The 23580-nt window shown below is 42.6% G+C and overlaps 1 protein-coding gene across 13 annotated transcripts in view; it reads right to left on the bottom strand.

Moving 5' to 3' along the window:
* The window catches only part of ERC1 (ELKS/RAB6-interacting/CAST family member 1), a 530012-nt gene that overhangs the window by 230220 nt on the left and 276212 nt on the right, over positions 1-23580 (bottom strand). For all 13 annotated transcript variants that reach the window (XM_067536284.1, XM_067536288.1, XM_067536285.1 and 10 more), the window contains one exon: positions 10077-10212. In XM_067536284.1, coding sequence (XP_067392385.1) covers positions 10077-10212 — 136 coding nt within the window. The remainder of the gene's footprint in view (positions 1-10076; positions 10213-23580) is intronic.

The raw sequence follows: 23580 nt of genomic DNA, 5'->3' as shown, positions 1-23580 counted from the left end.
GTGCTCCATTATAGATGACTAGAAAGCAGTGCCCCTAATTGGATGGCTGGGGCATCAGAGCGACATTCACGGTCGATGATAGGACAGCATGTCTGAGGAAAGTGTCTGCTGCAGCATCATGCGTAATAGTGTTGAGACAGGCAAAGGTGTCTGTTGATGCCCACATAGTCGCTTTGCAAATTTCAACAATGGGGACATTATTGAGAAAGGCTATCAAGGTGGATAATGACCATGTGGAATGTGCTCTGATTGTGCTAGAACTCTATTGTGGAATTCGTAGGATAAATGCACACAATACGAGATCCACTTTGAAAGGGGTTTCTCAGATATGGCTGTGCCTCTGGATCCGTTGGTGCTGAAGAAAAACAACTGCAATGATTTTTTAAAAGGTTTAGTTCTGTCCTAGTAAAAGGCTAATGCTCATCTCACGTCTAGGGTATGTAGAGCTGCCTCCTGTTGGTTACTGTGAAGCATCTTGGATGTGGGCGTAGTGTAACTTTGTCCTTGTTAAACAACGTGTATAGTGGATATGCCATAGGGGACCATGATTTCTTTGACTTGTTGAGCTGAAGTGATGACCACAAGGAAGGCCATTTTCATTGATAGATGGGAACATGTTGCCACTGGTTCAAACAGGGGTCTAGTCAGAGAATGTAGGATGAGGCCGAGATTGCAGGCAGGGGTCAGGTCTTGTATATGGGGATAAAGATTTTGAAGACCCTTCAAAAACCATTTTGTGAATAGATGTGTAAAAACGGAATGACAATCACTGGGGGCAGTGAAAAGTAGTAACTGCCGCCAAGTGTACAAGATTGGAGCTTGTGAATAATCCTGGCTGTTTAAGGTGTAACATGTAGTCTAGGATAAAAGGTAGTGGAGTGCGTGCTGCATCGACTTGGTGAGAGACCCACCAGCATTGAAATCTAGTACCTTTGTGCATGTAAGTGTGTCTGGTCATGTCACGCCTGCTGTTCGAAAATATCTGACTGTGTCTGAACAGGTTATTTCCGAATCCCAGAACCAGGGAGGAGCCAGGCTTTGAGATGGAGCATCTGTGGATTGGGATGGAGGATGTGTCTGGTGACCTGTGAAAGGAGCCGCGGCATTGGATGGAGAGAGACCAGTTGGCGTACCATCATGTGGAGGAGGTAGGCATACCAGCTCTGTCATGGCCATGTTGGAGATATTAGTATGATATTAGCTCGGTCCACCTGTATATTGTGAAGTATTCGGAATAAGAAGAGAAAGGGAGGGAAGGCATAAAGAAGTAGTGCATCCCATGTTATGAGGTATGTGTCTTCCAGAGATCCACGGCCCAGACCTGCTCTGGAACTGAATTAAAGGCAGCAGGCATTATACTCTGTGGCAAAAAGATCTATGATGGGGCATCCACATTGATTGAAGATGGGCTGAAGTGCTTGTATGTCCAGTTCCCACTCGTGATAGTGGGCAAACTTCCTGTTCAATGTGTCCACGGTCGTATTCTGGTGTCCTGTGAGATACGCTACTGAAATGGTGATGTTGTGTTGGATACACCAGTTCCACAATTTGAGGGCCTCCAAGGATGAAGAGTGGGACCTCGCTCTGCCCTACCTGTTGATGTAATACATGCAGGCGAGATTGTCTGTCATGTGGTAAGATGTTCTAAGAGAGGGAGGAAATGTCGGCAGGTGCTGTGGACTGCTTGTAGTTCTAGATTGATGTGTAGGTTGTATTTGGTAGGTTGTATCTGCATTGCACTGTGTGAATGTGGAGATGCACTTCCCAACCAATTACAGAGGTATCGGCTGTTAGGATCCTGGTCGGTGGTGGTTGGAGGAAAGGGACTGCAACACAGAAATTGTTGGGCTGTGTCCACCAAAGGAGTGAGTCCTTGACTCTCATTGGCATGGATAAGAGTTTGTGGAGGCTGTGTTTGTTGGGAAGATATACTGCATGGAGCAATGCTTGAAGACATGGCATGTGTAGTCTTGCGTGTCTGACCATGAAAGTGGCTGCTGTCATATGGCCTAGAAGTTGGAGGCAAGTTCTGGAAGAAATATGGGAGCAGAGCAGGGCGTTCAATACCAGATCTACTATAGCTGATAATCTGTGAGGTGGTAGGAAGCCTCTGGGCTTGTATGGCATCCAACTGTGTGCCAATGAATTCAGTTGTTGCACTGGCCTTAAAGTGGATTTTTCTAGATTCGCAAGGAGGCCTAGCTTCATGAACAGTTGCATTGTTATGTGAACGACTCAGAGAGCATTGGTTTTGGATGAGACCTTGAGGAGACAGTCATCCAAGCCTGGATAGATGACCACTCTGTGTTTCCTTAGGTAGGCAGTGACTACTGCCAGGACCCTACAGAATACCCACGGTGCTGTGGATAGTCTGAAAGGTAGTACATTAGTAGTGGTTTTTACCCATGACAAATTGGAGAAATTGAACTATCCATCAATTTTCCCAAGATCTCCCAGTGCAGTGGCTACTGACCAATCATTTGCTGTACAAGGGCTATTAAAACAAAAACTACACAACTACACAACTGCTTGGACAGTTTCCTCCCCCTTTAGGGATATATTCTCTCCATAATGTTCAAGTTATCATACGGGAGCTATAGAAACATAAATGTATAGAAGGCGCAACAGACTCATTACGCTAGATGTTACTTCAATACACAGGTGCACAGAAACAATCACTGGGGACAACAAATATGATCCTAGATAACAAACAATGACAGCATCCTCCTGATTCTGTCTGAAAACTCCAACAGATCCTACCTCTTGAATATCCACTCATTATTCATGAAACGTCACCAAATGCCTCCTTACCAAGATAAGATGGCATCTCTCATGATTCCAGATGCTTTTCAATGGGTGATCTGTCACTTCCTTGAAGCAAAAGTTTTTATGTTGCCCTCTTCTACTCAGGACGAGCAGTCTATTTTTCATCCAGTTATAGACCAGACACTCGTTAACTTCTCAGATCTCTGGAGAATTGTGGTTTTTAAGGGAGCCCAGAAGGGAGGGACAAATTTAGAAACCCATTTATCCAGTTCATTAAATTGAGACATTATGGTTTCCATTTTTCCCCTGGTTCTCCTCCCCCACCATACACTCTCCCCCCGCCCGCACTCCACCAAATGCCAAATTTCCATCATCAGAGCTCACTGTATAAACGAATACTTTGTTACTGGACTCAGGAAGAAAGAAACCACAGGCCTGTTAGGGACAGAGACAGGAGGAGTGGAATATGTGCTTGGAAGCATGTTTATTCGGCTGAATTGCAGATGGCCAGTTTAGGAACACGGGGATCATATTTTTAAGCATTTCATAATGTCTTATTATTAATTCCAGCCAAAGCCACCAAAACCAAAATGATCTGAAATTGGTGCTTGTGTGTCCTGACCCCAAAGCCAACAATGTTTGCATATAAAATATATACTTTCCCTCCAGATTTAATTTTTTTAATCAATTAGCATACAATGTTCCTTAGAGAGTAAGGAAAAGACAAGCCTCCATGTCTAAGGAACTGAAATGTGGTATTTGGTAGATTCTACTTCCAGGAAACCAAAATGCTAAAGTCCTAGAGAGAAAGGCTGCAACCTGTCACCCTCCTAAAGGAAAGGGTTTTATTGGATCTGTCACTTGTCATTAAACACTTCATATTTTACTTTAGTCTGATATTTTCATTAACATCTAAAACCCTTTTTTATCACTGAATGAAAGCATTCCCTTCTCCCTTCTGTGAACACGGGGACAGGCTCTATAAAAATTAGCCCATCCAAACAAGATGTTGGCATTCAGGTGACAGGAAGCTGGCATACAGGTAACTAAGGGGCTGGTTTTCATGAAGCTTCTTACCTCTGCTTAATCCAATTGACCCTTATAAGTGCTGCATTAAATTGGGAATGTGAAGTTTACACATTCTGAATGGCTAACTGCTGGGGACTATTACAAAGAAACCCTGAAAAAGCCACATCACTCCCCACACCCAAAACAAACAAACAAACAAACTCTCAAACCAACCAAACAACCACAGCAAAACCAAACAAGAAGAACCTCGCATAATCTGGAAAAGGCTCCTTTGTCCTTGACAAATAAGCAATCAAATTTTATAACTTCACTGCAATATGTTCCTTTTTTTTTTTTAATTAAGACTTTGGGGTATGGAGAGGTTATGGTCTTCAAAGTGACAATGACACTGATCGGAATCAAGCAAATCAAATGCTGTACAGAATTCCGTACATATCTTAAAGCCTGCTATGTCAACCTAGGGTTCTCATATGCTTCTGCTAATGCATATTTTTATCTGAAATTTATTTATGCCTAATTAAGCAGAATAGAACACGCTACAAGAGTCACTGGCAAGATGCACAGTATAGGAAGTTACTGCAGTCGTCTGACTCAAAATGGATCATCACAAGGATTAGACAGTATGCTAGCAAAATTATATACGTTAGCATTCCCCGTCTCAGGTTTTGTTTGGTTCTTTACTGAGTTGTCTTGGTGCTACTACAAGAATCCAACTCAATATTGAAAAGGCAACCTTTCATAGAACACCAATAGAGTAAAATAGAAAAGGCCATGCAATTCATTTAATTTCCTTCCCCATTAGAGGAAACTGGTTACTTATTCCTAGTTTCCAATTCATAAATTTAACTTGGTTACTTATTTGCAGATTCAAATTTTAAATCTGCAAGTTTTCATACTAAAAATATGCCAGTTCATATTTGTACATATTTTTAGATATACACTGTTCTATGACACTTCTACTGCGCAAATGAACCATAAGTACAGTAAGGAATCATAATACCACCTAACTCTTATATAATGCTTTTCATCAGTAGATCTCAAAGCACTTAACAATGGAGTTAAACGTCATTATCACCATTTAAAGTTGGGGAAAGTGTGGCTATAAGGAGGTGACGTGACTTTCCTACGATCACCCAGCAGGCCAGTGGCTGAGCAAGAAACAGAACCCAGGTGTCCTGAGTCCCAATCCACATCTACAAGGCCACATCTGATCATATAAAGTATGAGTGACAAATCAGTTCTCCATAAAAGGATATCTATATACTCTTTAGACAATACTGGACAGAAATTACACTTTTCCTTGACTTGATGCTTGATTTCTGAGTAAAAGCTTGTTGCTTGACAGTTTTTCCCCCACCACTGCACAAATCCACAGTAATTTGAGTAACAGGCATGTGAATCTGTGTGTGGGGCAATTACCAAGCATGTTTACAAGTTGTCGTGAATTTTCAGAGAAAAATATTCTGCACAGAAATCAAGTGTCACGTCAGTGAACAGAATGCCATTTTCTGTCCAAAACTATAGCTTTACAGAAAACATATATAATTTATCACTTCTAGGAATAAGCCAATCTCTTTAACCTGTAAATAAGGAGCTGTGAGCTACAATAAAAGGACAAATTTCAATCTACTTTCCCCCATATGCTCCATTTGTGTGGGAGGGAAATAGTGAGAAATGAGTGAGAAAAAAAGTGCACTTTTGAAACCTGGAACTATTGCACTACAGAAACGATAACCCACCTGGGATGGCACTACTTGATAAATACCATCATGCACTAGATTACTAACTCAGATGTCAAATACACAGATTTTCAGCATTAAAATATTTACATAAAGATAGTTCAAAAACCTAATTAAACAACAAAATATCTTCTTCAAGGAAAATTTGTAAGAGATTTTGGAGTGTGTAGTCTGAACATAAACTGTCACATAACTAAGGCCTTGTGGATTTCTGTAGCATTATACCCGCAGAATGCATTAGCAGTTGTGGAATTCCCATATCCCAAGCTTTAAAAAAGTCTAGTCATGAAATCATTCCTGCACTTGGAAGTTAACTCTTTGAGTGCACTTTCTATATAGGACTGGCATTGATGGAAAAACCACAAGATGGCACAGCTGAGAATGTTTCACATAGAGACAGACCCATTGCTCCGTGATACTTTCTGAAGTATTGAAAGGGTTAAAATCAACCCAACAGATCCCCACAGAACAGAGCAAAACACTGGTAATTTAAATTAACTGGGGAATTTGCCTTCCAATGAACTATTAGGATTATGTCCTACATCTTTATTAGTAGAATGACATCAAATAACTGAGAATAGCGAAATACTGTTGGTCAGGATTAGACCAATCATGCAAAGTCAAGCAAAATATTTACGAAAAGGACTGATCTATAGAGAGCTAGAACTCATAACCTTTAGAATATGACTTAAAAGGCAGACTACTTCTTCCACATTATATCCTCACTATGGGGAAACGAAAAGGAAAAGACAGTTACTAACCTTCTGTAACTGTTGTTCTTCGAGATGTGTTGTTCATGTCCATTCCCATTAGGTGCGTGCGCGCCTTGTGCACGGATGTCGGAAGGTTTTTCCCTCAGTGATGCCCATAGGGTCAGCTGTGGAGCCCCCTGGAGTTGCATCCTCATAGCACCCCATGTAGGACTCTGTCAATGCTCCGCCCACTCAGTTCCTTCTTGCCGGTAGACTCTGACAGAGGGGTTTGGTGGGCGGGTTTTGGAATGGACATGAGCAATACATCTCAAAGAATAACGGTTACAGAAGGTTAGTAACTGTCTTTTCTTCTTCGAGTGCTTGCTCATGTTGATTTCAATTAGGTGACTCACAAGCAATCTCATGGATGGTGGGGTCGGAGTTCAACAGGACACTGATTACAGAACAGCTCTACCAACTGCCACGTTGTCTCTGGCTTGGTAAATGATGGCATAGTGCACCAGGAAGGTGTGGAAGGAAGACCATGTTGCTGCCCTACAAATGTCCTGAATTGAGACTTGAGCTAAGAAAGCTGTCGATGTTGCCTGAGCTCTTCTGGAGTGGGCTGATGGGGTGGAGCAGGCACCTTTGCTAGGGCATAACAAATCTTAATGCACAATGTAATCCGTGGTGAAATTCATTGTGAGGAGACGGGGAGGTGCTTCATTCTATCCGCCACTGCTACGAACAGCTGAGATATTTTCCTGAATGGTTTAATTCTCATGATATAGAAAGCTAATGCCCTCTGCACATCCAGCAAGTGAAACCTCTGTTCCCAAGTGTTGGCATGCGGCTTTGGGTAGAAGACTGGGAGAGAAATGTCCTGGTTTGAATTGAACTGAGAGACCACCTTTGGAAGGAAGGCTGGGTGCAGCCGTAGACAAACGTCTTTGTAAAAGACGGTATAGGGGGCTCTGACGTCAGTGCTTTAAACTCTGAAACCTTTCTGGATGATGTAATAGCCACTAGGAAGGCTACCTTCCATGACAAATATACCAGGGATCCAGAAGGGGGATGGGTATACAGGTACTTATAACTCTTTGATGGTATAAAGTATTTATACTCTACTTTTTTGGCTGTCGTAGGAATAGAGGCAGGGGTTTGCCAGATCTTCTTCATGTTTTTGTCGACAGTCTTGATTAGGGGCAAAGTCACCCTGGCTGGCTCTGACGGGGACAGAATATCCGTCATTAGGTCAACACCTCCTTTGGGGATTTCCTCCACCTGAATCCCCAGTCTTTGGGTGACCGTACAGAGGAGGTCCTGATGTGCTCTGCCATCCTCTGCTGTCGGTGCCGGGGATGCACCCACGATTGCCTTATCCAGAGATGAGGATGAATTGTCTTTGGGATGACTTCCTGCACTCATCCACGCCTTAGGGATCTCGTGGTGCCGTGTCAGTGCACTCAGCATTGGGCTCGGTGCCCATATCAGTGCCATAGTCGGTGTGTTGTCCTGGCTCCAGTTCATACTCGGTGCCGGCGTCAGCTTCAGGTCTCCGGGTTGGCTTTGGTGGTATCTGATCCCTGAAGCCAGGGACAGTGACAAAGCCAACTGTGGCCCCTGGGCTTGGTGAAGTATCCAAAAAGGTCACTGAGTAGGGACTTGCCATTGCAAGGCCTATTGCATGCTGAAGGGGTGGCTTCGCTATCCCCCTCTTTCCCCGTGCCAACTTCTTCGCGAGGTGTACGACTCCACTTCGGAATTGGAGTGTTCGCTCCTGCGGGACCAAGGCAGTGTGGTGCTGCTCAGTGCCGAGGAGCAGTGCCGTGTTGATGGTAGGTGGGCCATCAGCACTGGCTTCCCTTTTGAAGGCACGATCCTCTGCTTCAGGGCTGGAGCTTCCATCTCTATTGACCTTCCACGGGCTTGTGGCGGTGAAGGTGGCAGCACAGTGCTTTCGAGGAGCTCCCTGGCTGCATCGAAGATCTCCAGAGTGGAGGGAAGCTGCAAGTCTTCCTCCTCCACATCCTTGGTTGGGGGGCTCGTTGGCACTGGACTCGACGTACCCCTTCCCAGGGCCATAGTCAACGGTGCCATGGCACAGGCACCCAAGTGGCCTGACATGGGTTGCACTCCACTACTGCTCTTAACCCCCAACGGTCTGGGTGTGGACGAATGGCCCCTGTCTGACCTTGTTTGTTTCTTTTTTGGAACAGGGGAGTGAGACCGGTGCCGAGCAGATGACAAGGCTTTTGGTGCCAGTGATCCCTTACAGTGCCGAGGGTCTTGAGAACTTGAGTCCCTCCTTGGCACTGTATCCCAAACAGACACTGGTGGGCTTCTAACTGATGTCAATGCACTGGGTCCCGATGCTTGGGAGGGACAGAGAGCTGCCTCCATGAAGAGAAACTTTAACTTCTGGCTCCTTTAATAGTTCAGGGATGAAAGTCTCTGCAAATCTTGCAGCAGTCCCCTTGGTTTCTCCCCCCTAGACAGCTAAGGCACACAGAGTGCAGGTCGCTTTTGGGCATGGGCTTTTTACAAGCCCCACAGAGTTTGAATCCAGGAGACCAAGGCATGCCCTGGCTCCTGGAGAGGGTAAAGACTCCTAAAGGTATTATCCTAATATAAAACACTAGTCTAATTCTAAGTACTTAGCCTAATCACTAACACTTATTCTAACTAATTACAGAAACTGTTTGAAGAAAAAAAACTGGACGAAGACCCTTAAGAGGCAATAGATTCCAGTCATCCGTCACAGGCGGTAAGAAGGAACTGAGTGGGTAGAGGGTTGGCAGACCCCTATATAGGGCGCTATGAGGGCGTGATTCCAGGGGGCTCCACAGCTGACCCAACGGGTATCACTGGGGGAAAAACCTTCTGGCAACCATGCATGAGGCGCACACACACCTAATTGGAATCAATATGAGCAAGCACTTGCAGCTTTTAAAAAATCATTTCTTCTTCAATTATTTTGATACAGTAAAGCAATTTTACTTGAAAGTTTTTTGAACTCTCTTCAATTCTCTACCCTTATTTCACAACAGCAATTGTAACAGCGACATTGCAACACTTGATTATGCACTGTTTGACATAACTTCTGATGTTATCAAAGTTCTGTGAATGGAGAAACATTTCTCTTGCTTTCAAATTGCCAACTTTATTTTGCCTGTACCATTCTGTGGTAGGCTGGTGACTTTATAGGTGGTGATACAGCAGTGTGTTGACAGTTTAATGGGTAGAGGAAAATATGTAGCAGGCTAGTGGGTATATCTGGAACTGATGAGGAGTGGCGTAGGATTGGGTGCCAAGTGGAAGCTCTTGGTAATCACAGAAAACATGTGATCCTCCACATGACTCACAATACATTTCCATTGCCACAGAAATCTTATTGATGCTGTTGTGTGTCTCATTCTTCATTTAATGAAGAAAATCCAACAAAATAAGGTTCAAACCTTGGGAAAATATCCCAAATAACTAAAGAAAGAAGTTCTTAGAAGCAGTAATGATGCAGAAATCAACATTCCAGTCTTAATACCCATTTAATAAATCCTTTTCAGTGATCCACGTTGCAGCTTAATTGAACCTCTATCTGTTTACTTACGATAAAAATGAATGAAACTGCAGAATCATAATAAATTACACCAAGCCAGAGGCAGCTATCCTCAGTGTTGTGGAGTAAAACTGTTCTTTTAAACACAAAGAAATTCCTTTATTATGCAACAAGTAGAAAAGCAAGGCAGCACTGTGCATGGGGGGGAGGTGAGAGAGAAAGTACACATCCATACGAAGAAGAGAAGACTGGCTATCAGCCATATCCCCCCGCAATTCAGATTTTTAATACTACCTGAAGCTGTTGGGAGCTGTCATTGAGATTGTCCTCCCTCCGTCTGGCCTCTTCTAGCATCTGTGCACTCTTCTTTTTCTCCACTTGCTCTTTGTGCTTCAGGTTTGCTACCTTCTTATTTTGGTCTTTGACTTGCCTGTGAAGTGAAGAACAAACACTCAGAGAGCACAGTCCAGAATATGTGTTCATTCAGTCCTGGCTCTTGTGTGACCTGGACCCAAAAACTGTGGAAAACCCAGAAACACTCTCACTCACCTTGTAGAATTCCACAAACACTCCAGCTTCCAACCCACACTCAATTGTCAACTCCATTTAAGTAACACTTCATTTTACCCACCACTAACAACAAAAGTGACTGGAAGTTCCTGGAGTAATCTCTGACTGCATCACCCCATAAATCTAAAACTTCAAACTGCTACATCTGCAGGAATTGCTGATCAAAGATATACCTGCCCTCTGGTGACTCGTAACAGTGTGTATTATGCACATACATAGAAACCCATATTACCTTGGGTACACCACTATACCAACTCAAACATGAAGCAATATCTACAAGGTCCAGGCCATCTGCTTCAAGCAGTAAAACTATTTCCTCTTAACCTCAAATTCTACTTGTTTACTAGATATTTTGTGGGATTCTCTCCACCCCCCTTTTTACAGAGACAAGAAAGATAGAACGTATTATTTAAGAAAGTGTGCATAATTTCCTTTTTCACTTGCATCTGTGAATTTTCTTGATGGTTCTGGCAACTGCCATTGCCCGCAGCAAGGGTTTGGCTTTTCTGGGCATTAAGACACATGGAGTATGGAACCTAATTACAGACCGTTTAATCTCTGTCTCCTGACCACAAAAAACTTAAGTCTAAACTTTTGGTCCAATCAAAATAAAACAGGCCAGCTTTGCTTCCTCAGCCCATTTCTCCATAATTACATCTGGAGTTTGGACTTTGGAATAAAAGACAGATTCTTTGGTCCCAAGCTTTTCCCCCAAATATCATACAACTAGCACAGAGAGCTCTTTAATTTACTGTTCAGAAAAAATCAAACTATCTTCCTTTTTGGTGCATCATATGCACAGAAGGAGAAGAACGTTCCTTCTGAAGGCATTTCAGAAAGACACTTAGAACAGGTCGCAAACAACTTTGGCTGCTTTGATATTTCCTTCAGAGCTCAGAGTAGAGAGATTACCTCTTTGCAGTATACACAAATTAACTGATTTATGGGCTGGTGAGTGCTCTGTAGTACCATTGAAGGAATCTGGATACAATTCCTAGGCTGTGGTTTTTGCTCCCCGAGCCGGCTGGGTAACTGCGTAGATAGCAAACCCCCTTGGTGCTGCTTTGCAGAGACTCTCATCACAGAGAAAGGAACAGTGCTGATGGCCTCCAGAGATGGGGTCTCTTCTAGCTCTCCCTCAGGGAAGGTTATCATGAAGGGGAAATCCTTTGCTATGACATTGAAGAATCATTTGTGTACCTGTAAGTGCCCTTGCCAAAAATTACACCAGATTCTACTTGGGATACTACATGGACACAAGTAGTATAATTGGTAAACTGCTCTGGGCTAGTGCTGCATCCTGGTACCGGGCACCAAGTCTACTCTGAAAGCGGATTTGTTCAGTGATTACATAACTTATCTGAAATACTTTGTCAGCACTAAATTGAGCTTGTACAATACAGAGTTCTTTCTGTATTGTGAAATAAATATAGCAAGTAGAGCTAACTTATTATAGAAAATGTAGTTAAATAATCCCAACACACAGAGGTTCACATGGGTATTCTGACTGAATTCCTACATTAAGGTAGGTGTGTGGATTAGTTTTGTTAAACTTGAAGTAACTAAATTTACCTGTTAGAAAAGCATTCCTTGTCATCACAGTTAGCGGGAGCACTCCGGACTACAGAAATAAATAAAGGAGCAACACTGATTAAAATAAAAAATAGATTATTTTCTGCAGAGTCCAAGCCCTCTCCATTAAAAAGTCTCTCCTGAAGACAAACTGATTAAATGAGCTTTTGACATGAACTTTGCTGCCCAGGGCCTGAGTCAAAAAGCAAGACTTGTTAATGAACTGGCTCTGGTATTGTGTGTAAAGGACCATCTGAATGCTGAAGAAGCAGTCAGCCAGAAATTCTAAGGCAAACATAAGTACTTTCTAAAGGAAGATTTGAAGAGAGAGTCCATGCAACAACCTAGTGCCTTAAACCACTTGATGCAAGCCACAGTTATGAAAGCTGCATGAAGGGCAGCCTAGAGCAATCCTACTGTATCTTTGTTGAAAATGATCACGGGGCTCCAGTGAAGACTTTGAATGAGTTAGGGATTTACAGTATTTGCCTAAACTTGGCCATGATGGTTCAACTATTGTAGTAACAGAACAGGTCACACGTACTTTCAGCAAAGGAACCCTATAACTTGAAAATTGAAGCAGTAATTCAGAGGCTGTGGAAGACATGACCCAGCCTCTTTTGTTGTCCACGTAAATTGCATTTTGCCTCTTACTCTGCCAATAAAAGAGCAGCTGATCATAAGCAAAATAAGAACAATGGACTTAAAAAAGCAGACTAACAAACTCAGAGAAACAATAGGTAAGATTCCGTGGGAAGAAAATCTAAGAGATAAAAGAGTTCAGGAGAATTGACAGTTTCTCAAGGAGACAATATTAAATGCACAACTGCCAACTATTCCAATGTGAAGGAAAGATAGAAAGAATAGCAAGCGGCCAGGCACAGCACAATACAAGCCTGGCAACAACCTTCACTATATGCCAACAGTTATCAGACATACAGGGGATGTGACAAGTACTTTTATCCTTATTAACTATTTTTCTATCTCCCACCGTTGTTTTTTTGTTTAATTAAGGACATTAGTATGTCCAAATAGCTTAAGGCATGTATGTATTAGGACACAGTCTTCAATTACATGAACACATACTATTTTTTTAACAGGACCACTTTCTCATTCAAAGCACATGATGGACCCGCTCAGGTGATAAATCAGGGCTGTATAATAAAGGAGGATGTTGTCTGTAGGATACCTGCTTCATTTGTTGCAGAAGTTGGAAGGTGTGTAGTGAATGAGGTAAGGGATTACAGGAAGACAGAGGATGGTCTTAGGTGAATGCTGACCTGGAAAACTGGATTCTATCCTTGCCTCTGCCACAGAGTTCCTATGTGATCCTAGCAAGTCACTTAAATCAGACTTTCCACAGGTGGTCACTAATGTAGTGTCATTTTCCAGGTGCCAAACTTGATACCCTATGGTAACATCTGCAGGAGTGCTGAGCATTTATAGCTACAACTGATGTCACTGGGAGCTGTGCTCTGAACATATAAAGGGCTATATAATGCTAAATTCTCTGATGACTCAGGTCTAGTCATCTCAAATTGGGCACCCAAAATTATTGGAAAATTTGGACTTTATCTCTGTGCCCAGATTCCCATCTGTAAATTGGGGCTATTATTATCCCCTCACATCACCGGGGTGTTGTACATTCAATAATATTTGTGAAGCACTCAGGTACTACAATGATGGGTACCACAGAAAAGCACATGAAGAAATCAACAACTGTCTTCAGAACAGGGTTTGAATAGTGTATAATAAACAAAGTCTATATTTCTAGCCCAGCTCTCCTGCAGGAATATGGAATGAACTTGTCGGAACAGAACTGAATGTTACTGTGTCTTCTCTTAAAGGATGATAATGTCCTTTTAACATCCCTCATGGTGGAACATGCTTCCAGGAAGAGTAAATAAATTACTCTAGCCTCTTGGAACGCTGACTGCTTCCCACAGCTTGCCATATATAACTTAGCCAGAGCTCAGTAGCAATTTTTAGCATTTTTTTCACCTTCTTGTACTGAGCTCTTTGAATTTATAGGTGTAAGATCAAATAATATAAATAAAACTAAAAACCTCAAAATCTTCATGTTACAGAAGCTCCTATTACGAGATGCTATTTATAGCCATCATGTGACAGCTTACAAGCACAAAGAACATGCAGGGGAAGGTAAGTTGGGAGCATACTATTAATGAAACAATTTTCGTCAGTGTGGTTAGGGAAGATGTAGTCTCATTAGACCAATGGATTTGGAGAAAGACAAAGAATACATGCCAAAGGAAAGATGAACTTTTAATAGGAATGGAAAAGATAGGTGGCAAATGATCTAGAGCATGAAGTGTCAGCCCTGTATTTGTTTTATTCCAAATGAATGAAAATTATTCATCTTTAACCTCCCTGCTCAGATCAAGACTTGGTGATGGTGGGCTGTCAGGCTACTCTCCCATGATGCAATCTGGCAACCACATTTAGGCACATGTTTAGGTACTGGTGAAGACAAATATTGGACATCTTATTATCCCTCACAGAGTAAGCATGCACTGCAGCTAAGAGCGAGCCTCCCAGCCAGGGCAGACAAACGTAGTGGGGCTCGAGCTATCACACTAAAAATGGCAGTGTGGCCACTATGACTCAGATGGTGATCCAGGCTCTCAAGCCCACCTGACCCCCAGGATCTGAGCTTGGATAGCTAACCCAAGTCATCACCAGAGCTGCAATGTCTGCACTACTATTTTTACCATGCTAGCTTGAGCCTGCTAGCATCAGTTTGTCTACCCAGGCTGTGAGGCTCACTCCTAGCTGCAGTGTAGACATACCCATATAGCTTGGGGGGAAAAAAGTATTCAACCAACCAGTTAAAAGCTGAATTATCTATTGGGGACTAACATTTTAAATCTGAAGAACTAAAAAATAGCTTTTTAAAATTATTTTTAAAACATCAAAACCAGAACATTTAAACAATCCAACCCTTCACTTTTACATTTTGGTTAGGCAATAAACTATTAAAAAAGGATACAATCCGGTTCAATATACTAAAAGCAGGCACTGAAAAAGCTTCCCTCCAACAGTTCCAACAGTGCACCTTTTGCCAGTGCTGCAGCACCCTGTCTTGCAACAGCAATCCTTCCGTGTCCCCACCAACTCTGACAATATATCATAAACGTCATCTGTAGCAGTCTCAGCTACTCAAATCCTCAACATTTAACTAAGCAGAAAATGGATTCCATGATACAAACAAACAATCAACTGCCACTCTTCATAACTGATGTTAAATTTAAAACCAGGTTTTCATAGATTTAACTGCTGTATTAATTGTTTAGCGCTGATTCTATCATAATGATTAATGTTTGGAATCTTATAGCAAATGGACTGAAAAAAAACTATTCTTTAGTACCTTTTAACTTCTATTCAATTAGCAGAGTCCAATTTATGAAAGTTAATCCATTGTAGGTATAATAAAATATGAACTCAAGGTGAACCTTGCAATATGGTTGTTAGATAGTATTTTTTCTAACAAATGGACTAATAATTGCTAATAATTTATGGACAGGCTTAACAAGGTCAGTATATTCCAACAAATACATTTGTTTTGTTGTTTTCTTTCTTTTGCTTTTGTTCATTGTGCAAACTGATGCAAATCCAAAAATGACATTTGTAAAATGGTTATTAGGTCTCACTGTGTAGATTCCTTCCGTCTGCTACATGTTGAGTTAGTTGTATTTGGCCCTAAAGATGCAGGAAAAACTCCCCAAGGTGTTGTACTTTATAACTCTAACTCCAGTGTATAAGCCAACCACCCTATGAATAGATCACACAAAACCCATTATTCTCTACTCAAAGAGGCCTGTAAGCTTCTGCACACTTTGGCTGAAAAAAAAGTATTTTCTAAAACGCAACTAAATCTTCTTTATGAATGACATTTTACTGAGGTTTCAGAGGGTATTTTTATAATCTGAGATCACACGCATCTGTTTTTAACTCAGCTCCCACTGTCCAGAAATGAAAACAAATCAAAATACAGCAGTTTCTTTTCCTTAATGAAAATATTCAATCATTTGGTTTTTTCCCCTCCTAAAATCATACGTGCTATAACCAATGAAATCTTATTTTTTATAAAATAAGAATTTAAAAATCTAACTTTTAAATATTAAATGTAATTCGGACAGAGTGCATTTTTAAAACAAAGGATGAAAGGAGCTATGCTAAAGTAGGATAATCCCAGAATATGGTCTATATTAAACAAATGATCACTATGGAAATGTCCTCTAAACTTTAAATATCTATTTTTGAAAGCCTACCAGAGTTGCTGCAAAACTTGAAACACTCACAAACAGGCACTATTTTTGTGGGCTTGCAATGTTTTGTCTCTGGTGTTGCAGAACCAGCCAGCCCTGGGCATGTAAATTAACAAATCTTACCCCCATAAATTCTAGCACACATACGAGACAACAGCTAAAGAAAAGATAATTACTTAACGTACAGCAATTGTGGTTCTTTGGGATATGTTACCCACATAGATTCTACTCTTGCTATGCATGTGCCCCACACACTCTATATTGGATTCTTTTGGCCAGCAGTGTCTGGCAGGGCCATGCCTGTGCTCTAAATGTCCTGACTTCCAACCACCGGCCAAAGGCATAAAAGGCAGAGAAGTCCCAACCATCTCTCAGTTCTTTCGCCAGTACAGAATTGCAGAGGAGAACGACTCTGTAGTAGTGGAGAAGAAGGGTGGGTCATGCAATCCATGTGGGCAACACATTCCAGAGAACTACTTTAACTGTTAGTTAAGTAAATATTCTTTCTTCAAGAGATTCTCCATAAGATTTCCACTCTTGGTGATTAACAAACGTAGGCAACAGGATTCCTACTTGACCAATGACTGCAGGATAGTCTTGCCAAAATGGACATCTTATCTGGAAACCTCTAGCAAAGAATATTGTCTTGCAGGTGGATGGACTGAGCTCTGTGAAGCTGCCCACAAACTTAAGAAATATACACAGTCTTCTGAAAGGCAGCAGAGACTGCCTGATCACTAGTGAAATGAGCACTAATATGTCTAGCTTGTAACATGTTCTTATACACGTGGATACCTATGTTGATGATTTCTGTGAGGACATTTCCTGACCCTTAATCCAACTAGCAAAGGCCATGAACAATCTAGGTGTGTTCCTGAATGATTTTGTCCCACTGAGGTAATATGACAATACACTTACTATTAAGTTCAGTTTCACCTGTGGTTGAGTGAGGCTTGAGGAAGAAAACAGAGATGAATACATTATTTTATCTGAAATTCTGAAACAATTTGGGCAGGAACTTGGTATGAGGCCAGATAGTAAACCTGTCCTTACAAAAAACTGTTTAAGGGGGACCACCATGAAAGCCTGGATCTCCCCTATACTTCAACCTGATGTAATGGCCACTAAAAAAGTCCCCCCTCCCCGCCGAAAGCCTCTTGCCTGGAGAGTTTCATAGTCTTCCAGCCCTTTCTGGCCCTAGGCAGGAACTGACCTGTTCAGGCCCTGCAACTCCTTTTAACTGAGTCTGCTGTGCCCTGATCGGTTGCTTCTGTGCAGCCTTTCTAGGCAGGCATGGCGGACCCAGCTTCACTGCTGCTTTCTGGGGCGAGGTGTGGTAGGACAAGGACACCTCAAGCAGGGGGCCTCAAAGGTTCTAGTATACCCCATCAAAGTTTCCCACACGTGTTTTGTCAAAGGCTGAAAATTATTTCACATCTTTTTTCCCTCGCTCAAGCTCTATGTGATAAAACTCTAGGTGACACTGAGATGGTGCTGCTAAAAAGACCATAGAGAAGGACTGAGCAACTGTTCAGATCTCCTGGATATGGGGGCTTGTGGCCCAAGTTCCAGTTTCAGGGGAAACAGTGTTACCAAGAACCTTTCCTTATTTTTCCATGCCTTTAAGAAGTTGACATGACACACTTCAATGTCCTTCCTCTTGCTAGACTGTCAAATCTCGTAATTTACCACACCAATCTGTCTGAAAGGAGTCTTGTCGTCTGGCCAATAGCTTGGATTCTGAAGTGGGCATGTAGAAGTAATATCTTGTCCCACAATGCGGGTCCCCTTCTTGTAGGCTTGTGTTTGTCCCTCTTGTACCTTCACTTCTCTTCTCCTTCTCTGTATTGAGTTAGTTGCCTAGGAAATTTGCTCCTTCCATGTTTCCCAAAGGAGGTCTAGTACTCCCCTTGGCTGTCTCCTATACAGCAACTTGAATGGGGAGAACCCTATCAATGCCTGTGGGACCTCACAGAGGGCAAACAGGAAGGGCAGAAGCAACTGTCCTAATGATGAGATTCCAAGGCCACGATCTTCTGTAACATACCCTTCCAAATTTTGTTAAACCATTCCACCAACCTGTCAGATTTGGGGTGCTATATCAATGTTTTTAAGGTCTTTATAGTCAACAGGCTGCATATCTCTCTCATAAGCTGGGACATAACATTAGTACCTGATCAATAATTATTTATTGCAAGATCTCCACCCAGGCAAACTCCTTCATGAGCTCCAGGACAAGGCCCATCACCTTCATGGAGCAGAGAGGGTCATCTCAGGGTATTGTGTGGCATACTCCACAATAGCTGATATGTATTGGAAACCTGTCATGCTCACCAGGTCTGTGCTGATCCTCTCAAACAGGGTCCTCACCACAGGGAGAGGTATTAGTGGGGCATGGGGTATCTTCTTATGACTTATCTACAGGCATTCTGGGCAGGAGGTGCAGTAATCTTGCATTTTCTGGTGGATGCCTGGCCAGTAAAACCAGACGGTCACTCTATCAGGCATTTTCTCTCGACCAAGGCGTCCCCCACAGAATATTGTGTGCACCAACCATAATGTTTACCACCAGTAAAACTTCAGGACAAGAAGTTGCACCTTAACTTCTTCAGTGTGATGGTCTCTCTCTGCCCTATATACTTTATCCCCTTCCAACTTGAAATGTGGCCACTGCTTCAGGAATTAGAGTTCCACCATCTCCGCAGTAACCCATGTAAGCTGTTTGTAGGCTTGGCTTAAAGTCAGGTTGCTTCTTTGCTCTTCCACAAAGTCAACTCTGTCAGAAAATAGATGGTCTCTTTTGGTTAACAATGTCCTTCCTGATGTTTAATCTTCTTAGTGGAAGTTCGGCTAGCACCAGTGGGAGCACTGTCTGTGGAGGCCCATGTTCCTTCACTTGTGTCCTCATCACATCCCACCAAATTCTGAGGCCCCGCTGCCTCCAACTCTCCTAGTTGCCATCCATCTCTTCTGCAAGTTCTCTCAAACTTTAATAAACCCCTAAAATATCTCCAATCCCAGTCAATTATTATAAGGTATGAGAGATTTGTGGATACACCCACACATATTTCCTTATCGTGGTCCAGCACCTTCAGCTACATCCTCATCATGGGGTGAAGGCACGCATCCCCATGGATGCATTCCAAATAGATGGTGCCTGTGGGGTCCGTTTCAAGTCCTGCCACATTTGACCTCACTTGGGTTTGGCTGCAACCCAAGTTTATCAAACTTTGTACCTTTACTCATTCCTGTACAAGTCAACAGAGTGATTTCTTCAGCTCCTTCCTGGGGGCCCTGGAGTCAGACACCCAGATTTGGCCATAGTTAGCAGTTCCAGTGAAAGTGTCTTGGCTGCTGGCATGCAAAGCAATCCCATCACCAGGGGGATCCCCAAATGGTTTTCTGCACTGCCTGCTGGCTTTGGAGAGGGTCTCCTCCTAGGGCAGATTCCTAATATCGCACCAAGAGTGAAATCTATGTGGACAATCATTTGAATAACTATTTATTTAGCCCAATGAGATGTGCAGGTCTAGTAGGCAGTGTCCACCTCTGAAGCAGAATGTCTCACAGAGAACTTGATACCTGTGGTCTGGCCTCATACTAGTTATATATCAACTTTCAGATAGATTTTAAAGGTGTTGTCTCTGAAGAATGGAAGAGGGGAACCATCTCAGAAAAAAAGGAACAAGAAAAAGTTTTAAGTTGGCCTTGGAAACCGAATCTTATTCAGTTCCTGATTAACAGAGTATTACTGCTCAATCCAGACTCTACTGAAGCAATTGGTAGTGCCACGCTAGTTACTTTGTGTCATATATGTAGATGTCAGGCTCAAATTGTTTTGAGCCTATATTCACACACCAGTCGCAAAATTCAACATGTATTATAGGAGTCAGTCAGTTCATTCTTATACCCAGCTAGATAAGCTACAGAAAATTACTTATGGAAACTGTAATCTTTAATTTACCTGATTTATATGATTTTGATCGAAAAAGCTACCTATTTTGCTTAATAAATGCACATAAATTATCCATTAGAGATGAAAAATAACCCTCCAGATATTTTTCTTTGATTAATTGTAATCTGACACATACAGGTTAACCAAAACCTTTAACGTTTCATGAAGTTAGAATAACAACTTCTTATAATGCCACTCTGGATAATTTGTTTACTTTTGGATATGCTAACATGAAGATATGTTGTAATTTAAAAGGAGGTTTTGTATAAACAGGGTAAATGAAAACACCTTGTTTTGCCAATTTCTCTCCAAAAAAATCACAAGAGACTCCACTGCTCCTAAATCATTCCTCACAAAGTTCTTCAGAATGCATAGCGCACAGCTGAGACACATGTGGAGGAATTGCTTGTGTGTGCATATATTTCAAATGCTGCACCATTTCAAATATCCAAAGGAAAAGTTCAAGCTTAATAAATACAATAACTAAAAACAGAGCAATAACACAGGAAGAAATAGCGAGATTCCTGGGGCACCTTAAAGACTAACATATTTATTTGGGCATAAGCTTTCATGGGCAGAAACCCACTTCGTCGGATGCATGAAATGCATGATGCACTTTGTGCACTAGAGGTAGAAAGCCAATGTGTGATGGATGTCGTTGGAATGCAGTGTGCTCTCTGTGAAGCGTGCAGTTTTGGATAGAAGGCTGGGAGGTGAATGGATTTATTGAGATGAAACGGAGAGATTACATTAGGTCGGAACTTGGGATGGAGTTGTAAGGACACCTTGTCCTTATGGAAGACTATGAAGGGCAGGTCAGCCATCATAGCCGCCAACTCACTAAAGCGTTGGGAGGCTGTGATTGCCGCCAAGAAGCTTACTTCATGGAGAGGTGAGGTGAGGGAGCAACTAGCCAGTGGTTCAAAGGGCAGTTTGCTAAGTGTCGAGAGGATGAGGGTCAGGTTCTGGGAGGGTAGGTTTTAAGACCAATGGGAAGGAATTGAGGAGGCCATGGAGGAAACAGGTCGAGGTAGGGTGGCTAAAGACAGAAACCCATCCACGGTCAGGAGGAAGGCACTAAGCACTGCTAGATGGACCCAGATGGAGGAATGGGCACTGGATTCAATGGAGGAAAAGGTAGTTCAGGATAGTGAGGATAGATGTTGGATTGAGGGGGTCATGGTTATGAACTGCCCACACTGGGCATGGGTATGAGGGTCAACTTGTCCTCGTTGACGCAGATCCTCAGGCTCACAAGGAGGATTCCTAGGGTGCGGGTGGTGGTCAGAACACTTTATCAGGATGACGCGACTAGTAGCCAGGCATCCAGATACAGGAACAAGTGGCCAAGATGTCTCATATAAGCTACCACTTATACCCTACTGCAAATGGAGATGTCATTGGCACAGCTGAAGCCAGCCTAGAGCAGCTCTACAAAGATTTTCTCGCTTACTCCTCTGATGGCGCATAGAGGAGCAGCTCAGGGCAATGGCTTAAAAGGAGCAGTACATCCACCAGTGATGAATGGTGTATGGTTCCTGGCAATCCAGGATGCAGAGGGGAACCAGCATACGGAAGAAGCAGCTCAGACTTAGGTGTCAGTGGAGATAAGCTGCCAGGTCTGCGTGGCACTGGGCGTGGGATTCCCGATGATCCCAGCGGCGTGGATGGAGCCGGGTTTGGAGGCAGCAGTTCCGCTACAGAAGTCAAAGACGATGCCAGTCGGTCTTGATGGTGTTTAGACTTGTGCTCAATCCAAGACTCATTGGGTGGAGGAGCAGCCAAGTCCTCACGTGATTTCTCACCCAACCTGGAGTCACACAGGGAGGCAACGCTGCATTTTGAGGCAGTCCCTCTTAGGGAGTCGCCCTTATACCCATGCATGTGCTTCTTATGAGCATGGTGCTGCTTCCACTGCTCTGGATGGAGCTGATGAAATACTCACTGGTGTTGAGTCTGAACACTCCATTGAATCCAGTGGCATATCAGCTGAGAGCACATGCGGGCACATTGCTTCCTTCATGAGGTGTTTTCAGAGTTGGCGCTCTCAAACCTCATGAATCTATGGTGGGAAGGAGCGACAGATGGAGTAGTGGGCGATGACATGGGCTTCATCCAAACAATAGAGACAATGCTGGTGTTCGTCACTCATGGAGAAGGAGCACGGACACGACGGACAGCTTTTAAAGCAGCTTGCCAGGTCATAGTCCCTCCAAGCGTGTTGGACGCCCCACGTGGGATAAATAGACAACTACTATTAAATTCCTAACAATAACTGCTAACTTCTAACTACTAAAAACTACATTTTACTATGCAAAAACTGGCCATGTGACTGTAAGAAGGAACTGGAGAGGCGTCGACCCACATAACTTCATAAGACCTTGGACGCACCATGTGGCCGACGCATGATGCACATGCAGGCTGGCGAACATTGCTATGAACAGTTCCGGCTGTGGCGCATGGCGTGCATGCGCACCCATGTTCGGAATCCACACAGGGACCAGAACTTGAAGAATAGGAACTCATCTATTTGGCACAGAATCAATCTAATATTAGGTTACACAACAATGGGCTATTTTGTTGATAAACTTCTCAACAGCAGAAACAATAAAGGACCAATTAATACACCTGCTGAAAGCTCAGAGTCTTTATATTGATACAGTAAGAACCCTGTTTGATGAGAACAGAGGTGAATTCACCTCCCAACTCCAACTCCATTGTTTATACTTCCAAGGATTGCATTAGCCCTGTTAGTCAGAGCATTGCACTGGAAGCTCGTGTTCAGTTGTTTGCCTACTATGACCTCTAAGTCCTTTTCAGAGTCACTGCTTTCTAGTCCTCCATTTTGTAGGTATGGTCTGCCTTCTTTGTTCCCAAATGTATGACCTTGCATTTGACAGTATTAAAGCACATTTTGTTGGAATGGGCCCAGCTTACCAAATCTGCTCTGTAAAACAGCCTTATCCTCATCATTATTTACCACTCCATAAATCTTTGTCATCTGCGAACTATATCAGCAATGATTATATATTTACTTCCAGATCATAGATAAAATTATTGAACGGCACTGTTCCTAGAACTGATCCTTGCGGTACCCCTTTAAAAGAACCTACATTTGATGAGGATTCCTCATTGACAACTACTTTTTGAGATTTGTCAGTTAGCCCATTCTTAATCCATTTCACATGTGCTTCACTGATACTGGATAGTGTCAATTTTAAAATCAGATCATAGAGCAGTAAGTCATATGCCTTACAAAAAAGTATGTTACATCTATGTACTGACTCTTATCAACCAAACTTGTAATCTCCTCAAAAATGAAATTGTATTTGTTAACTGGCATTAATTACACTCTGACCCTTTAAAATTCTTTACTGATTGAATCCTGTATCTGTTTTTCCACTATTTTGCCAAA

The sequence above is a fragment of the Emydura macquarii genome, unplaced genomic scaffold (genome assembly GCF_026122565.2).
Source record: "Emydura macquarii macquarii isolate MOO-44397 ecotype Brisbane River unplaced genomic scaffold, CSIRO-AGI_Emac_v2 contig_3530, whole genome shotgun sequence".
In the NCBI taxonomy this organism is placed as follows: Eukaryota; Metazoa; Chordata; order Testudines; family Chelidae; genus Emydura; species Emydura macquarii.
This window is presented reverse-complemented; position numbering and strand designations above follow the sequence as displayed.